Source organism: Heteronotia binoei, chromosome 8, assembly GCF_032191835.1.
Source record: "Heteronotia binoei isolate CCM8104 ecotype False Entrance Well chromosome 8, APGP_CSIRO_Hbin_v1, whole genome shotgun sequence".
In the NCBI taxonomy this organism is placed as follows: domain Eukaryota; kingdom Metazoa; phylum Chordata; class Lepidosauria; order Squamata; family Gekkonidae; genus Heteronotia; species Heteronotia binoei.
Window position 1 is genome coordinate 91,552,284 of NC_083230.1, and position 14,428 is coordinate 91,566,711.

The window sequence follows — 14,428 nt, forward strand, 5'->3', positions numbered from 1 at the left end:
GTAGACTGCCACTGTTTCCCCGGGCTTCTGATCCCTCTTATGGAAGAGGAATCGGCGGGCTACGATGGACGGTTGGGGCGAGAAATGCCCTGTGAGGAGTCGGATGACCTCCCCATATGTCCTCTTGGTGAGCTTCGTGGGGGCAGAGAGACCGCGCGCAATCTCGAAGGTCGCCTCCCCGCAGACGCTCAACAGGACGTCCCTCATGCGGTTGTCGTCCATGATCATGTTGGCCTGCAGGTAGCACTCGACCCGTTCGGTGTAGGTCTCCCATCGTTCGGGGGGGTCAGGATTGAACTCAGCAAGATGGCCCATCGTTACGCTAGAGTTCGCCATGGTGGCGGCGGGCGTCTCAGTTTCTTGCGGTCCTGCGCCTTCATCGTCTCCAGCCAGGTCCGGTTCCACTCAGGGAAAACTTCCTAGATAGATCTCATCCTCGTCGCCAGTGTAATGCACTCAGAGACGAGACGTGTTGAAGGCAACATGCTTTAATGGATGGTACATCACAACAGAGAGAGAGCAACGCGGGCCGGGACCCGCTTTATATACACACAGTCCGGAACGGCCCCCCAGCTGGCCCAGGCCAATCCTGGCCAGTCGAACTTCCCACCACAGATCTTGATTGGCGGAGTCCTTTCGCACGCTTTGCCGAGTGACCAGGGGATTCCCCCTGGTCGCCTCTGCTGCATGGCTGCACGGTGCTTTACTAAAGCACAATACACTACAGGTGTGGTGTTACAGGGGTTAATATGGGAAAGGGATCTCCACTTTCCTTCTGAACCTAACCTACCTTACAGGGAACTGGGAAAGGGAGATTGAATTAAAGACTTGGAAGGTAGGTTATTGAGATACATTCTTAACGGTATGACTTTTCCACTGTTTTTAATGAACTGGCTTTTATGCTAGCTTTTTAACTGGAGTTGGTGTGCTTTATTCTGATTACTATTGCATGTTTTTAGTCTTGGACTTTTAGCCAGTTTGATGTAGAAGTAAGAGTGTCAGGCTAGAATCTGTAGAAAAGAACAAGAGTCCAGTTAGTCTTTAAGGTGCCAGTTTGGTGTAGTGGTTAAGAGCACAGATACTAAACTGGAAAACCAGGTTTGATTCCTCCCCATTCCGCTGCTGGGTGAACTTGGGTTAGTCACAAGTTCTCCCAGAGCTCTTTTCTCAAGAACAGTTCTCAAAGAGCTCTCTCAGCTCTGCCTGCCTCATCACAGGGTATCTGTTGTGGGGAGGGAAAAGGAAAGGAGATTGTAAATTGCTCTGAGACTCTGAGTGATCTGTGGGGTATAAATTAAATCCCTTCCTCCTCCACCACCACAGACAAACAGGACTACCCATCTTGATCTGTCTCCAGGTTAGGATCTGGGAGACCCAAGATTGAATCCCCACTCTGCCATGGAAGCCTGCTGGGTGTCCTTGGGCCAGTCACTGTCAGCCTAACCTACATCACAGTGAGGATAAAATCGAGGAGGGGAACTGATCTCCGTTATCCTGAGATCAGCTGTAATACCTGGAGATCTGCAGTCACCACCTGGAGGTTGGCAACCCTATCTTTAAAAACCCTGTCTTCGACACCTTTGCCCACTCCACTTATCCCAGAAACTTCTCAACCTGTTGAATGCCTGCCTGCTCCCTCCACGGAGCACGGGAAGAAAGAAAAAGGCAGACCAGAAACTCCCGCGATGAGGGCGCAGGGCCACAAATATGTGCCCCCCTCCCCACCTGCGCGCTGCTCGAGAGGGAGGGAAGGCCCAGCAAGCAGGCGCTCGCCCGCCCCTGTAAGCTGCTTTAGCTGGCGCGCCTCCCGTTCACGCGCGGCCGTCGGGAATGCTGAGGCCTGGCTGGGAGCCAATGGCAGCCTCTCTGTTGCATCAGACGCGAGGCTCTTGTGCCGCCGCCGCTACTGCTGCTTGCGGGTTCTCTGCCGGGCATCTCGGAGCCGGGCTCTGCTGCACGATCTTTCCTGGGCAGACCCAGATCTCTCCTCCGGGGCTCGACCGAGAGCCTCACGCCCAGAATGCTGGGGAGAACCAACCATTTGCTGAGGACATTCTCCACCAAGGCCATGGTGAGTGTGTGACAGGGAGCTGGATGGGATGGAGAGATGCTTGCATGCATGCCGGCCCCCACCAAAGGGATACCTTGCCCTTTGGGTCGCGCCTGCAAAAAGGCTGAGACTTTTAATATTGTGTCCCATTTTATTTTTGCACATGGCAAGAAAATATTTATAGGAAAGAACAGGAATGGATGGGGAGAACCGTCACTGGAGCTTTGGTAATAGGATTTTTTTTAAAAAAACAACTTGTCAAATGAATTTGGGCAGTGGTGCTAGCATTCCCAGGAGTTCCGTTTTTCTCTCTCTGATGCTCCTATTTTTAAAAGGACGACACCATGAACCGTAATGCTTAGCAAGTGTGCATTTACCGAATGCTGCCCTTTTTGTGTAATATTTACCTGTGTCTACCTATCTGATACAGATAGGTCATTCTTTGGGTCCATATACAAGATATTTGGTGTGCAGATGTGTAAATGCACGCAGTAAATAGCTCACTTGTTTTGTGACTTATGTGCACATCTGCCTTTTTGGAAGTGGTTGTGATAGGAGTATCTCTTCCTATGTTGCTCCAAATGCATGTTTTTTAAGCATTGGAAAATGTAACACCTGAGAGAACATACATTGCTATATTTTTTTAAAGGACCTATTAGTATCAGTCATATCAGTATCAGTCATATTAGTAACCCAACCCTGCGAGGAATGTTAGGCTTGGGGATAGTGACGGGCCAAAAGTCATATTATTCCTGCATGAATGAAGATTTGAAGTGCTGTTTGCCAAGACCAAGTCTACACTACACAAAACAGACTGTCTATTACTGTGAGTTTTGGATGGAATGTGTTTGCAAAAGGGATGGGAGCATGCAGCAACGTGCCACATAACTCCCACCCTAAGCTCACATCATTTAGTTTTAGGGAATTTAAAACCTTTTTTTAAAGGCTACACACTCTCCTGCGACGTGATTCGGAGTTCTACATCAAAGACCACATCCAATCAGTTTTCGTCATCCTACTGGCAGAAAGTGATATAAAATTACAGGCAACTTAGGCAACCCCATAGTGTTTTCAAGGCAAGAGAAGAACAGAAGTGGCTTACTATTGTCTGCCTCTGCATAGCAACCGTGGACTTCCTTGGTGGCCTCCCATCCAAGTACTAACTAGGGCTGAGCCTGCTTAGCTTGCAAGTTCTGATGAGATCAGGCTAGCCTGTGCTGTTGATAGTAGGGTGCTTTCAGCCTGCAGAAGGGTTGTTTACAGGATATTGTGCTATTGTCAATGAAAAAGTCCCTTGAGGAGGTATGGTTGCACTCCTTTTTCAGGGGTTGTGCAGAAAGCCCCATTTGTATACTTATACCAGTACCAAAGTCAGCCCAATCCAAGCTGTGAATGTTGAAGACACAACTAACTAGCTGTTGCTTTCCTGAAGCCTAAATAGATTACATACTGCTGGGTTTGAAATTTATTTAGTGCATTTCCATCCCTTCGTTTCCTCAAACTGCTTAGAGTAGCACAAATGACTCTACCCTTCTGCACAAAAACCTGGTGAGGCAGATGAGGGTGAGAGGGGATGGCTGGCCCAAGGTCAGCCAGTGAGTTTCATGGCATGTAAGGATTTAAAGCCAGATTTCCTGGATCCTACTCCAAACACCACACTCACTCTGACAGTGTTACATAGTGTGCTATCAATTGGCTGAATGAAAAATCCACATCAAGGGGATGATATACTAATCCGAGCTCCTTAGAATTGCATCAGCAATGCAAGCTATGAAACTGAATGACTGGCACACAGCATCTGGATGGGGAGGGGCTTGCTTCAGATTTCTACTCAGAGCATATGGGAAAAGTGAAAGACCCTGCAGAAATGGAAGCAATCTTGTGGCTTCCTTGAAAATGAAGTAGTATCTGTGGGAAACTCTATTTTGTTCTTGCTGCTTCTTTTCATAATTTGTTTTGTGTGTGCGGTGGTGGTGGGAGAGATCAAGCATAATAAAAGCACCAGAATGAAAGGTACTGATGAATGCTCCCAGTATGCACCAGTTGGTGGCTGAATGTGGCTTGCATGTATCCTTTGATATCTAGACATCCTTTTGTACAATAGGATAGATAGAGGTAGCTGGTTCTAACCCATGTGGCTAAAGAATAAGGATGCTGTTGATCACAGGGAGTTAGGAATGCATCAGGAATCCAGGGGCACCTTGAAGGCTGACAAAATGTAAGGTGTCATTGGGCTCTTGATTTATTTTGCAAATGTTACAAATGTTTAGACAACTGTGTTTAGGGCTTTTTTTGAGCAGGAATGCACAGGAACACAGTTCGAGCTGGCTTGGCATCTGGGGGTGGGTGGGCTAATATGCAAATGAGTTTCTGCTGGTTTTTTCCTACAAAAACCCATGTGAAACAATGGTGCTGCCAGGGGGTGTGGCCTAATATGCAAATGAGTTCTTCTGGGCTTTCTCCAAAGGTTAGTTATCTGTACCACTGTAATACTTAAATAGCACTGAAGGAGGTACTTTTTGTGGTGTGTATTTGGTAACTGTGTAACCACTGTGCAACGGGTCAGTAATCAAGCAGATTGTCCACTCATATACCTCACTTGATTACCATCACTAGCATGTGTGACTGTCAATGTGTGTTAAGCCAGCTGTATGAGTAAAGCTGCAGTACTGCAATCGGAGCCCTCTGCTCACGACCTGAGTTTGATCCCAGCGGAAGCTGGTTCTGGTAGCCAGCTCAGGTTGACTCAGCCTTCCATCCTTCCGAGGTCGGTAAAATAAGTACCTAGCTTGCTGGGGGGAAGTGTAGAGGACTAGGGAAGGCAATGGCAAACCACCCTGTAAAAAGTCTGCCGTGAAAACGTTGTGAAAGCAACATCACCCCGGAGTTGAAAATGACTGGTGCTTGCACAGGGGACTACCTTTACCTTTTTTATGAACACAGCCTGGTTTCAAGATGGTCTTTATGAAGATCAGGACATTGTCAGGTGGCTAGATTGAGATTTAGCATGAAAGTGATTATCTGACAAGGAAATCATTTTTGGAGAGTATTTCTAGCCAATTCTCTGATATTGTTCCTGTGGGGATATCCTCTGATATTGTTCCTGTGGGGATATAATGGGAAGGAGGGAAGGTAAAATGGTATGTCAGATCTCAGAAGCTAAGCAACATCAATACTTGGAAGGAAGATTTTGCAAAGGAAGGCAATGGCAAACCATTTCTGCTTCTCACTTGCCTTGAAAGTCCTCTGCTAGGGTTGTCTTCAGTCAGCTGCAGCTTGATGGCACGTTACACACACAAAGTTGTAATGATATAGCTAAAGATGTGTAGTGTCCTATGAGATCACACAAATATATATTTGGCCACCAGAACTAAACACAGCCACCAGAACTAAACACAGCCTTGCAGCAGAATAGACAGCTGTGTGACTTTAATACATAATGGGGTACACTGCTCTCTTAGACTCCATCTACATCTTGTGGTTGTTGGGGAACATGAAGACTTTGTTTCACATGTGTGATGAGAGTTTTATGTCTCTTAGATGCACACTGGCACTTATCTGTTTACAACCATAGCATGCAGGGAGACGTGGCTTTATCCTTCCCCCTTTTGCTGTTTTCTCATCCAAAACCTGCCCCATAGATCCACTGTCAATGTTCCTTTCCATTTGGTGGGAAGCAATGATTAACCAACATGAAGTAGTGGATAAACCCAGGTTCAGACATTCCCTCTGCCATGAAGTTTGCTGGATGACCTGGGGACTGTCATTCTTTGACTCTAACCTCTTTCACAAGACTGTTGAGTGGGGGAATGCCACACTTATATGCCACAATGATAGAGGTTAGGAAGGGTGGGATAAAAGTTTAATAAACACAATTCCTACAGTGTATGCATGTGGCAAAAAGTCACATGTAATTAAACAGATGCTGGGTTGGATCCAGTCATCTTTTCTATTGGTGAAAACAGCAGGAGGGGACTCCAAAAGCCTATGGTGGGGATCATGAGACCTGCATAGTCAAAAATCAAATGGGATGGAGATGTAGTAAAGAAGAGAATTCAGAAAAAGTAAGCAAAGAAAGCTGATTAGGTCCAGCCTACTATGATCAAACATTTTTTAAAAATATGTTTTAACCAAAAAAAGTTCAGATAACAATAAACCAGCATCAGTAATAAAATACAATAAACTTATTGACAAGTTAGTAAAATGTGGTTTGGATCCTGTTACCATTAGGTGGATCTATAACTGGCTGACAGATCACATCCAAAGAGCACTTGTGAATGGTTCCTCGTCTTCTTGGAGAGGAGTGACAAGTGGAGTGCCTCAAGGATCTGTTCTGGGGCCTGTTTTGTTCAACATCTTTATAAATGATCTGGATGAAGAAACAGAGGGAATGCTTATTAAATTTGCAGATGATACTAAATTGGGAGGGGTTGCAAATACAGTAGAAGACAGAAACAAGATACAACATGATCTTGACAGGCTGGAAAAGTGGGCTGTAACTAATAAAATGAATTTTAACAGGAATAAATGTAAAGTTCTGCATTTAGGTAGAAAAAATCCAATGCATTGTTATAGGGTATGGGAGACTTGTCTTGGCAGTAGTATGTTTGAAAAGGATCTAGGGGTCTGAGTGGACCATATGCTGAACATGAGTCAACAGTGTGATGCAGTGACTAAAAAGGCAAATGCAGTTTAGGGCTGTATCAACAGAAGTATAATGTATAGATCATGTGAAGTGATGGTATTGCTTTACTCTTCTCTGGAAAGACCTCAGCTGGAGTATTGTGTTCAGTTTTGGGCACCACATTTTAAGAAGGATATAGACAAGTTGGAATGGATCCAGACGAGGGTGACAAGGATGGTGGTGAGGCTGGAAACCAAGTCCTATGAAGAAAGGTTGAAGGAGCTGGGCATATTTAGCCTGGAGAGGCAGCAGCTGAGAGGTGATATGATCACCATCTTAGAGTACTTGAAGGACTATCATTTAGAGGATGGTGTGGAATTGTTTTCTGTGACACCAAAAAGTCGGACCAGAACCAATGGGTGGAAATTACATCAAAAGAGTTTCCAGCTTCCTGACCGTTAGAACGATTCCTCAGTGGAACAGGCTTCCTTGGGAGGTGGTGGGCTCTCCTTTCTTGGAGGTTTTTAAACAGAGGCTACATGGCCATCTGACAGCAATGCAGATCCTATGAATTTAGGGGGAAGTATTTGTGAATATCCTGCATTGTGCAGGGGGTTGGACCAGATGACCCTGGAGGTCCCTTCCAACTCTATGATTCTATAAATACTTAAAGATATATATATATATATATATATATATATATATATATATATATATATATATATATATATATATATATATATATATATATATATATATAAATACCTGTCTAAAGAGTGCAGTTAGTGTTCCAAAACATAATATACAGCCAGTTACAGATTAACATAAGAACATAAGAGAAGCCATGTTGGATCAGGCCAATGGCCCATTCAGTCCAACACTCTGTGTCACACAGTGGCCAAAAAACCAGGTGCCATCAGGAGGTCCATCAGTGGGGCCAGGGCACTAGAGGCCCTCCCACTGTTGCTCCCCCCCAACACAAGCATTAGGAATACAGAGCATCACTGTCCGAGACAGAGAGTTCCAACAATATGCTGTCGCTAATAGCCACTGAGAGACCTCTGCTCCATATGTTCCAATCTCCTCTTGAAGCTGGCTATGCTTGTAGCTGCCACCACCTTCTGTGGCAGTGAATTCCATGTGTTAATCACACTTTGGGTGAAGAAGTACTTCAGTTTATCCATTCTAACCTGACTGCTCAGCAATTTCATGGAATTTCTTTCCACAAGTTCTTGTATTGTGAGAAAGAGAGAAAAGTACGTAGTTCTTTCTCTACCTTCTTTATCCCATGCATAATCTTGTAAACCTCTATTGTAAATCTCTGCATTGATAATGATCAAACATTATGATCACATTTCTTCCTGGGGAAATCCATGTTAATCAGCCAATTAGTTAAGGAGATTTTCAGGGGAGATAAGTTAGCTTTCATGTCATCTGAAATGTGCTTTGCTTTTACTCTTGTTGACAGATTTCTTGCCAAAATAAACTAAAGCTAGCTTTAATAGGCCAGAGTCTTTTTGGACAAGAAGTCTACAGGCACTTGCAAAAAGAAGGCCACAAAGTTGTGGGAGTGTTCACTGTCCCAGACAAAAATGGAAAGGCCGACCCTTTGGGTAAGTAAGCTGAACAATGAGATGATATTTATAGCAGGGATGTGTCTAAGCCATGCCAGGATGCCTCATGTTGATGTTTCTTTGTGCAGGGCTAATGAGATAGAGAATACATGGCAGTTGTATTGGTTGAGAAGCAGCCGTCTGTTGCTTCCCAGGCTTCCAGATCTCTTATCAGCCATGGGCTGAAAAAATGCAATCAGCCCATTACAGGCTTCTCCACCCAACATGAGATTACAATGAAAAATCAACAGAGAATATAAGGGCACTTTGAAGTCTAGCCGATTTATTGTAACATCATCCTTCATGGGTCCACTTTGTTAGATTTGGATTACAATGTTAATCAAACTCTCCCACATCCCAACATAAGTTCTGACCCCTAGGACCTCTTCCCTATGCCAAGGTTGCTGTACTTGCCAGGAGGAGTGATACTAGTGTGTGAAGATGCCACATTATAGGCTTCTCCCACATGTCCCGAATGTTCTGATGGTACTTGAAAGCAGTGTCTTGCTATACAGCACTAGCTATCATGCTCTTATATGTTTTATAGTATCTTTATGATTGTTTCCTGATATCTTCCTGTTTGTTAATGTTATTTGTTGTTACCTGCCCTGAGCCCACTTGTGGGGAGGGCGGTTTAGAAACTGAATGAATAAATGAATGAATGTGTATGCATTTTGCACTTCATTTTTGTTTCCAATCAACAGTAATATTTGCAAGTATACTGTTTTCCTTTCTTTCCCTCCAGCATTGGCTGCAGAAAAAGATGGAACTCCTGTATTTAAGCTCTCGAAGTGGAGAGTTAAAGGCAAGCCTATCCAAGAAGTTGTTGAAGCCTATAAATCTGTCGGAGCAGAGCTGAATGTACTTCCCTTCTGCACACAGTTCATTCCCATGGATGTTATTGACAGTCCAAAGCATGGCTCCATTATTTACCACCCATCCATCCTTCCCCGTCACAGAGGAGCATCTGCAATCAACTGGTGAGTAAACAAGGCCTAGCTAAACAGGTATTAAAATGATGGATGGGGGAGAGAGGAAGTCAGAAGGATGCCAGGGGAGGAATGAGAGAACGTCCTTGGAGGAGCATAAGCATATATTACTGCACAGTGGAAACATTGTAAGCTAAGGGGTAAGCAATGCATTCACTGCAGTTAATATATATACCAGAGTTATACCAACTAATCTATACTGTTTGTTTCTTGGCCCAATTCAGAGGCTGACCTTGTAAGGATCTAAAAGTACCTCATAGACTGCTTAAGTCCAGAAACTACCCAGAGGATTGCTTCATTTTAATAAGTTTGTGTGGTGGGAGCTCATGAGAGGATCTTATTAGTGGCTGGCCCCTAGCCTGCAGAATTCCATCTCCAAGGAGATGTGAACAGCTTCATCATTTGTGGGCCGCACAAGTTTTCCGGACTTGGTAGCCAACCATTATTTTCTACTAGCGCACTGTGAGATCCAGTGTCATCACAATAAGATGGCTCCTAGACTAACCAGACCTTAAATCCATGTTAAACATTAATTTTTTTAATGTAAGTTTATATACACAAGAGTTGGGCTTATTCTATGCTAACATCCCCTCTCCGTCTAACCTAGGGATGCCAAACTTGCTTTATGTAAGAGCCACATAGAATAAGGGTGGTATGTTTGAGAGCTGCAAGACATGAATGTCAGATGTTGAGAGCTGCAAGACAGGAAGGAAGGAATAAAGGCAAATAGATGGGGGAGGAAGAAGTGGAAAGAAAGCAACTTTTAAATTCCCCAATCCACCAGCTGGCTTTGCTTGGACAAGTAAATTAAAGAGAGAAATGCCTTCTCCAAACCAGCCAACATGGTGTTGGGGGCTTCAAGAGCCACACAATATGTGTGAAAGAGCTACATGTGACTCCCAAGCCACAGTTTGGCCACCCTTGGATCTATTTCATAGAGTTCTTGTGACCTGAGTCCCTTGGAGAGAGGGAGGGATAATAAATAAAGAAATAATAAATGAAAGCATCTCCTACATGAAGAAAAGTATAGTATTTCAAACTAGTAGAACTTATTCACTCTACTTAAAAGCAGAATAGAAAAACTACTGAAGCCTCTTAGTTGTGAAGGTTTAGAAGGCTTTTTTTAATAGGAGGCTAGCGATGATTCTGATACGAGTTTTGGAAAAGAATTCCTCTACCAGACAGCACAAAATCAGGGGCAAAATGTGGTGCTCTTTATTTGGGATCATTGGGAACTGTCTGGAACCGTAAGAAACAGATCACAAAAACCTGAGATCTGACAAACTTCCTTCCCTTTTCAGAGTGGTTGGTGGACAAGTCTTATTCCCATAGCTTTTTCCCTCCCTGCTTCTCTGTATGACCACGCTCTGCCTCTTCAATGGCAATGGGAGGAAAAGTGATTTGTAGATTTGCCTTCACCCATTTTTGACCCCTTTTTTGCACTGTTGCATATATATAGCACATGCAGCCTAATGCTATGCATGATTACTGGGGAACATATCCCACTGACATCAGTATGCCTTACTCTAAAGTAAGTATACACATGTTTGCAGCCCTAAAGCCCAGAGTCCTATAAATCATGGTGCTGAAGGTACAGAAGTTGATTAATAAATTATTTATGTCCCACTTTCTTCTAGCTTAAGGCAATCTGTGTACCTGTCTCATAGCTGATAATGGAAAATGCTGATTTTTCTTACTATTTCTAATGATTTTGGTTTTATTCTATTCATGTTCCCTTACTTGTTATCAGGACTTTAATTCAGGGAGACAGAAAAGCAGGATTTTCAATTTTCTGGGCAGATGATGGTCTGGACACTGGCCCAATTCTCCTGCAGCGGGAATGTGATGTTGGTCCAAATGATACTGTGGATGACCTGTATAATCGGTTTCTTTTCCCAGAAGGAATAAAGGCTATGGTAAGGAGGTTTGGGTTTTGCACAAACAACCTGCAAGGAATAGTGGCTGATGTTTCAAATGACAGACTGCTAAATTTTAGCCTACACAAGAACACAGCAACAAACTATAGAACAGATAACGCCACAGTTCATGCTAATTCTGTAGCATTTTTTTAAAGTACTCAAAGTGTGCTACATACATACTTTTTTGGGGAGGGGGGGGGGAGACAGGAATTGTTTGAAAAAATCTGTAAAGTAGACCAGTATCCCATTTCCTAACCAGCCAGGGCTGTCACTCAGTCAGAGGACTAACAGGTTAAAAGCTGGTAGCTGAGAACAGATCAATGCAGGAGCTGTCCACAAGATTCAGTAACTGGAGTGGAGAGCAAGGTCCTGGAAACTGCAGAACCAGGGAAGATCAGAGTAGTCTTAGAGGACTTGAAGACCCATCATGTTATCTGAGTGACAGCTCTGATTCTGCCCAGACTGAGATTTCAACTCCTTCCTCCCAAGTAACGCTGGGGAGCTGGATATCCTGAGATGCTGGTCATGCACTCCTCCTCCTAGTTCAGGATATCATCTCATTTTGTTGTTGAGAAGCACTGTAGGGCTTTTGAGACAGATGGGTCTAATTTGGAGTTCCTGGTTCTCCATCTCCACCAGCTACCTAAATTGTCTTTTTGAATAGTGGGACTTGGGCTTCCCTCAGGGGATCTGATTGTGCCTGGGCCTCAAGTGTTGCATGGAAAATGAAGGGAATCCTTCTCCAAGGAGGAGACTACCTCCTTCCTCTAACATTGAGCCAGGCAGGTCTTGACAGCCATTATTTTCATCATTCTATTACAACTGGTGTACTGTGGCTGAAAGGCAGTGGTTTGCTTAACTGATGCCTATTCAGTGAATTCACAGCTGAACTGAATCCACTTCATGATCTTAGCTCATGGGCACTGAACCAATGCATGACATCAGCTGCTACTATAGAACAATGTTGTTGGTCTCAGGGACTGCCATCAGAGCACATTGCCTGACTTGAGTTGTCAAGTCAGCCCTATGCAGTACAGCCCTATGCAGACTTACACCCATTCAAGTTAATTGATTTCAGTTGTCTTAATCTGGAGTAACTCTGCAAAGATTGCACAGCTGGGCTTTTTTGAGGATCTATTTCAAAAATGCTGTCCATGGGGAAAAATTGAGTCTCCTGGAATAATCAACATTATTTGTATGGTTGCTGTTTAGGCAGAAGCTGTGCAATTAATTGCTGATGGTAAAGCTCCTCGTATCCCCCAGCCTGAAGAAGGGGCAACTTACGAAGGCATCCAGAAGAAAGAAAATGCAGAGGTAATGTTGGTAATAGTGTTGTTGCCAAAGGTGAAGCTGATGCATATTTTGATACATAGTGCCAAAAGAGGCAGATGTCAATAATCTTTATCCCACCCTTCCTCCAAAAAGCTCAGAGCATCACACATAATGTCCAACAATTCTGGTCAGGCTGAGAGTGTGTGATTCGCCTACAATCATCCAGAAAGCTTCCATGGGTGAGAGGGTATTCGAATGTGGATCTCCCAGATTCTAGTCTGATGCTCTAACCCAGGAGACTTATTTATGGCACCTCAGACATTCTGCAGACAGTAAATAAGGTATAAATGGAACTCTTTGTCTGGACAAGTGATGCTCTGTATTTTTGGTGCTGGGGGGGGGCAACAGAGGGAGGGCTTCTAGTGTCCTGGCCCCACTGATGGACCTCCTGATGGCACATGGGGTTTTTTGGCCACTGTGTGACAGAGTGTTGGACTGGATGGGCCATTGGCCTGATCCATCATGGCATCTCTTATGTTCTTATTTATTCTAAGCTTATTGAATGTTGTGGTATTGTAATTTAACTAGAAGCACACTGAAATTCAAACAAAGGACATCACTGATATTTGAATTTGATCCCAATTGCTTTTCATCAATGAGCAGGAAAGTCTGTTCTTTCACAATATTGTGTTTCTGTTGCATTTGTGTTAAGTGTACGTGTGATTTATGCTGTGTTGTCATAGGTTAAAGGTATCACTGTCCTATGAGATTTGACCTTTTCACCCATATGCTCATGTGCATTCCAAGGAAGTGCAAAAAGGCTTCGTAACAGCCCTTTATAATTAGAAACTCGTGTGTAGCAGCTGTTCTTTCCTTTGGCAGCTAATGAATTAGCCTATCCTCTGTCAGACCAATCCTAAGTTGGTCTACTCAGAAGGAAGTCCCATTTTATTCAGTGGGGATTACTCCCAGGAGAGTGTTCTTAAGATTGCAGCAAAAATTGATTATTATTTTTTAAATACCATTTTTTATTATTTTTTTTGTTTTTTTTCTCTCTTATCATTCCTAATGTAAATAAATAGTATAAATGTCATAATGCACACACTGCAATAATATATTATGAACTATTCAAGATGATATCCCACATTGTTGAATTGATGCTCATGCATACTCTGTGTCCTTTGAAAGGTTTTGTAAAACCTTACATTTTTGATGTTTAAATTGGCAAAAGAAAAAGAATTAAGCATAGCTTGTACAGAAATAGACTAGTTCGTTCCTTAAAATGATTACAATATTATTCTGGACAGTATGTTAGCTGTATATTATGATATATTCTATTCTATTTACCTTTTTAAAAATAACCACTGCTTCCTATTTTGTATATGTTCCAAGTAGTAAGCAAAAAAGTCTATAGTACACATTCTGATAATATTGCCTGAAGCTGTTCCTCTCTTTTTCCCATTTATCTTTTCCTTCAGTTTCTATTGGAAGAACAGCATGTAACTTCCGTGTTCCATGCTCCAAATGGAAACCTTTTCCTTCTCTAATTTTAAATCATCCTATCATCTGTTTCAGTGACCAGCACTTAGGGAATACACTCCTGTTTGATGGCATCCATATCTTTTGTGTAATAATTACAGCTATAGTTATTATTCCCTTCTCCTTTTTATTGTCATGTTAACCATAATTTTCACTTTGACCATACCTGGAAGAACTTGCTAATATGAACCTCTTGGCTTCTTAGATTTCTTGGGATCAACCAGCAGTAGCTTTGCACAACTGGATCAGAGGGCATGATAAAGTACCTGGAGCTTGGGCACTGATTGACGGTCAGGTGAGCACTGTGAATTACAGATGTGTTGATAAAAATACAAATATGAGTCAGGGGAAAAAGATTGGCTCCTAAGGAACTGTTCTGCTTACAGTCATGTATTCTGCCAGCCTAATGAGTCTTGTACCAA

At 43.2% G+C, this 14,428-nt stretch overlaps 1 protein-coding gene across 1 annotated transcript in view; it reads left to right on the top strand.

Annotated features, from left to right (window-relative positions):
- The first annotated feature begins 1,976 nt into the window (after window positions 1-1,976).
- ALDH1L2 (aldehyde dehydrogenase 1 family member L2) overlaps window positions 1,977-14,428 on the top strand; it is a 39,128-nt gene continuing 26,676 nt past the window's right edge. Inside the window, exons 1-6 of the mRNA XM_060245582.1 lie at window positions 1,977-2,071; window positions 8,143-8,287; window positions 9,033-9,267; window positions 11,027-11,192; window positions 12,408-12,509; window positions 14,212-14,301. Coding sequence (XP_060101565.1) covers window positions 2,021-2,071; window positions 8,143-8,287; window positions 9,033-9,267; window positions 11,027-11,192; window positions 12,408-12,509; window positions 14,212-14,301 — 789 coding nt within the window. The 5' untranslated portion in view covers window positions 1,977-2,020. The remainder of the gene's footprint in view (window positions 2,072-8,142; window positions 8,288-9,032; window positions 9,268-11,026; window positions 11,193-12,407; window positions 12,510-14,211; window positions 14,302-14,428) is intronic.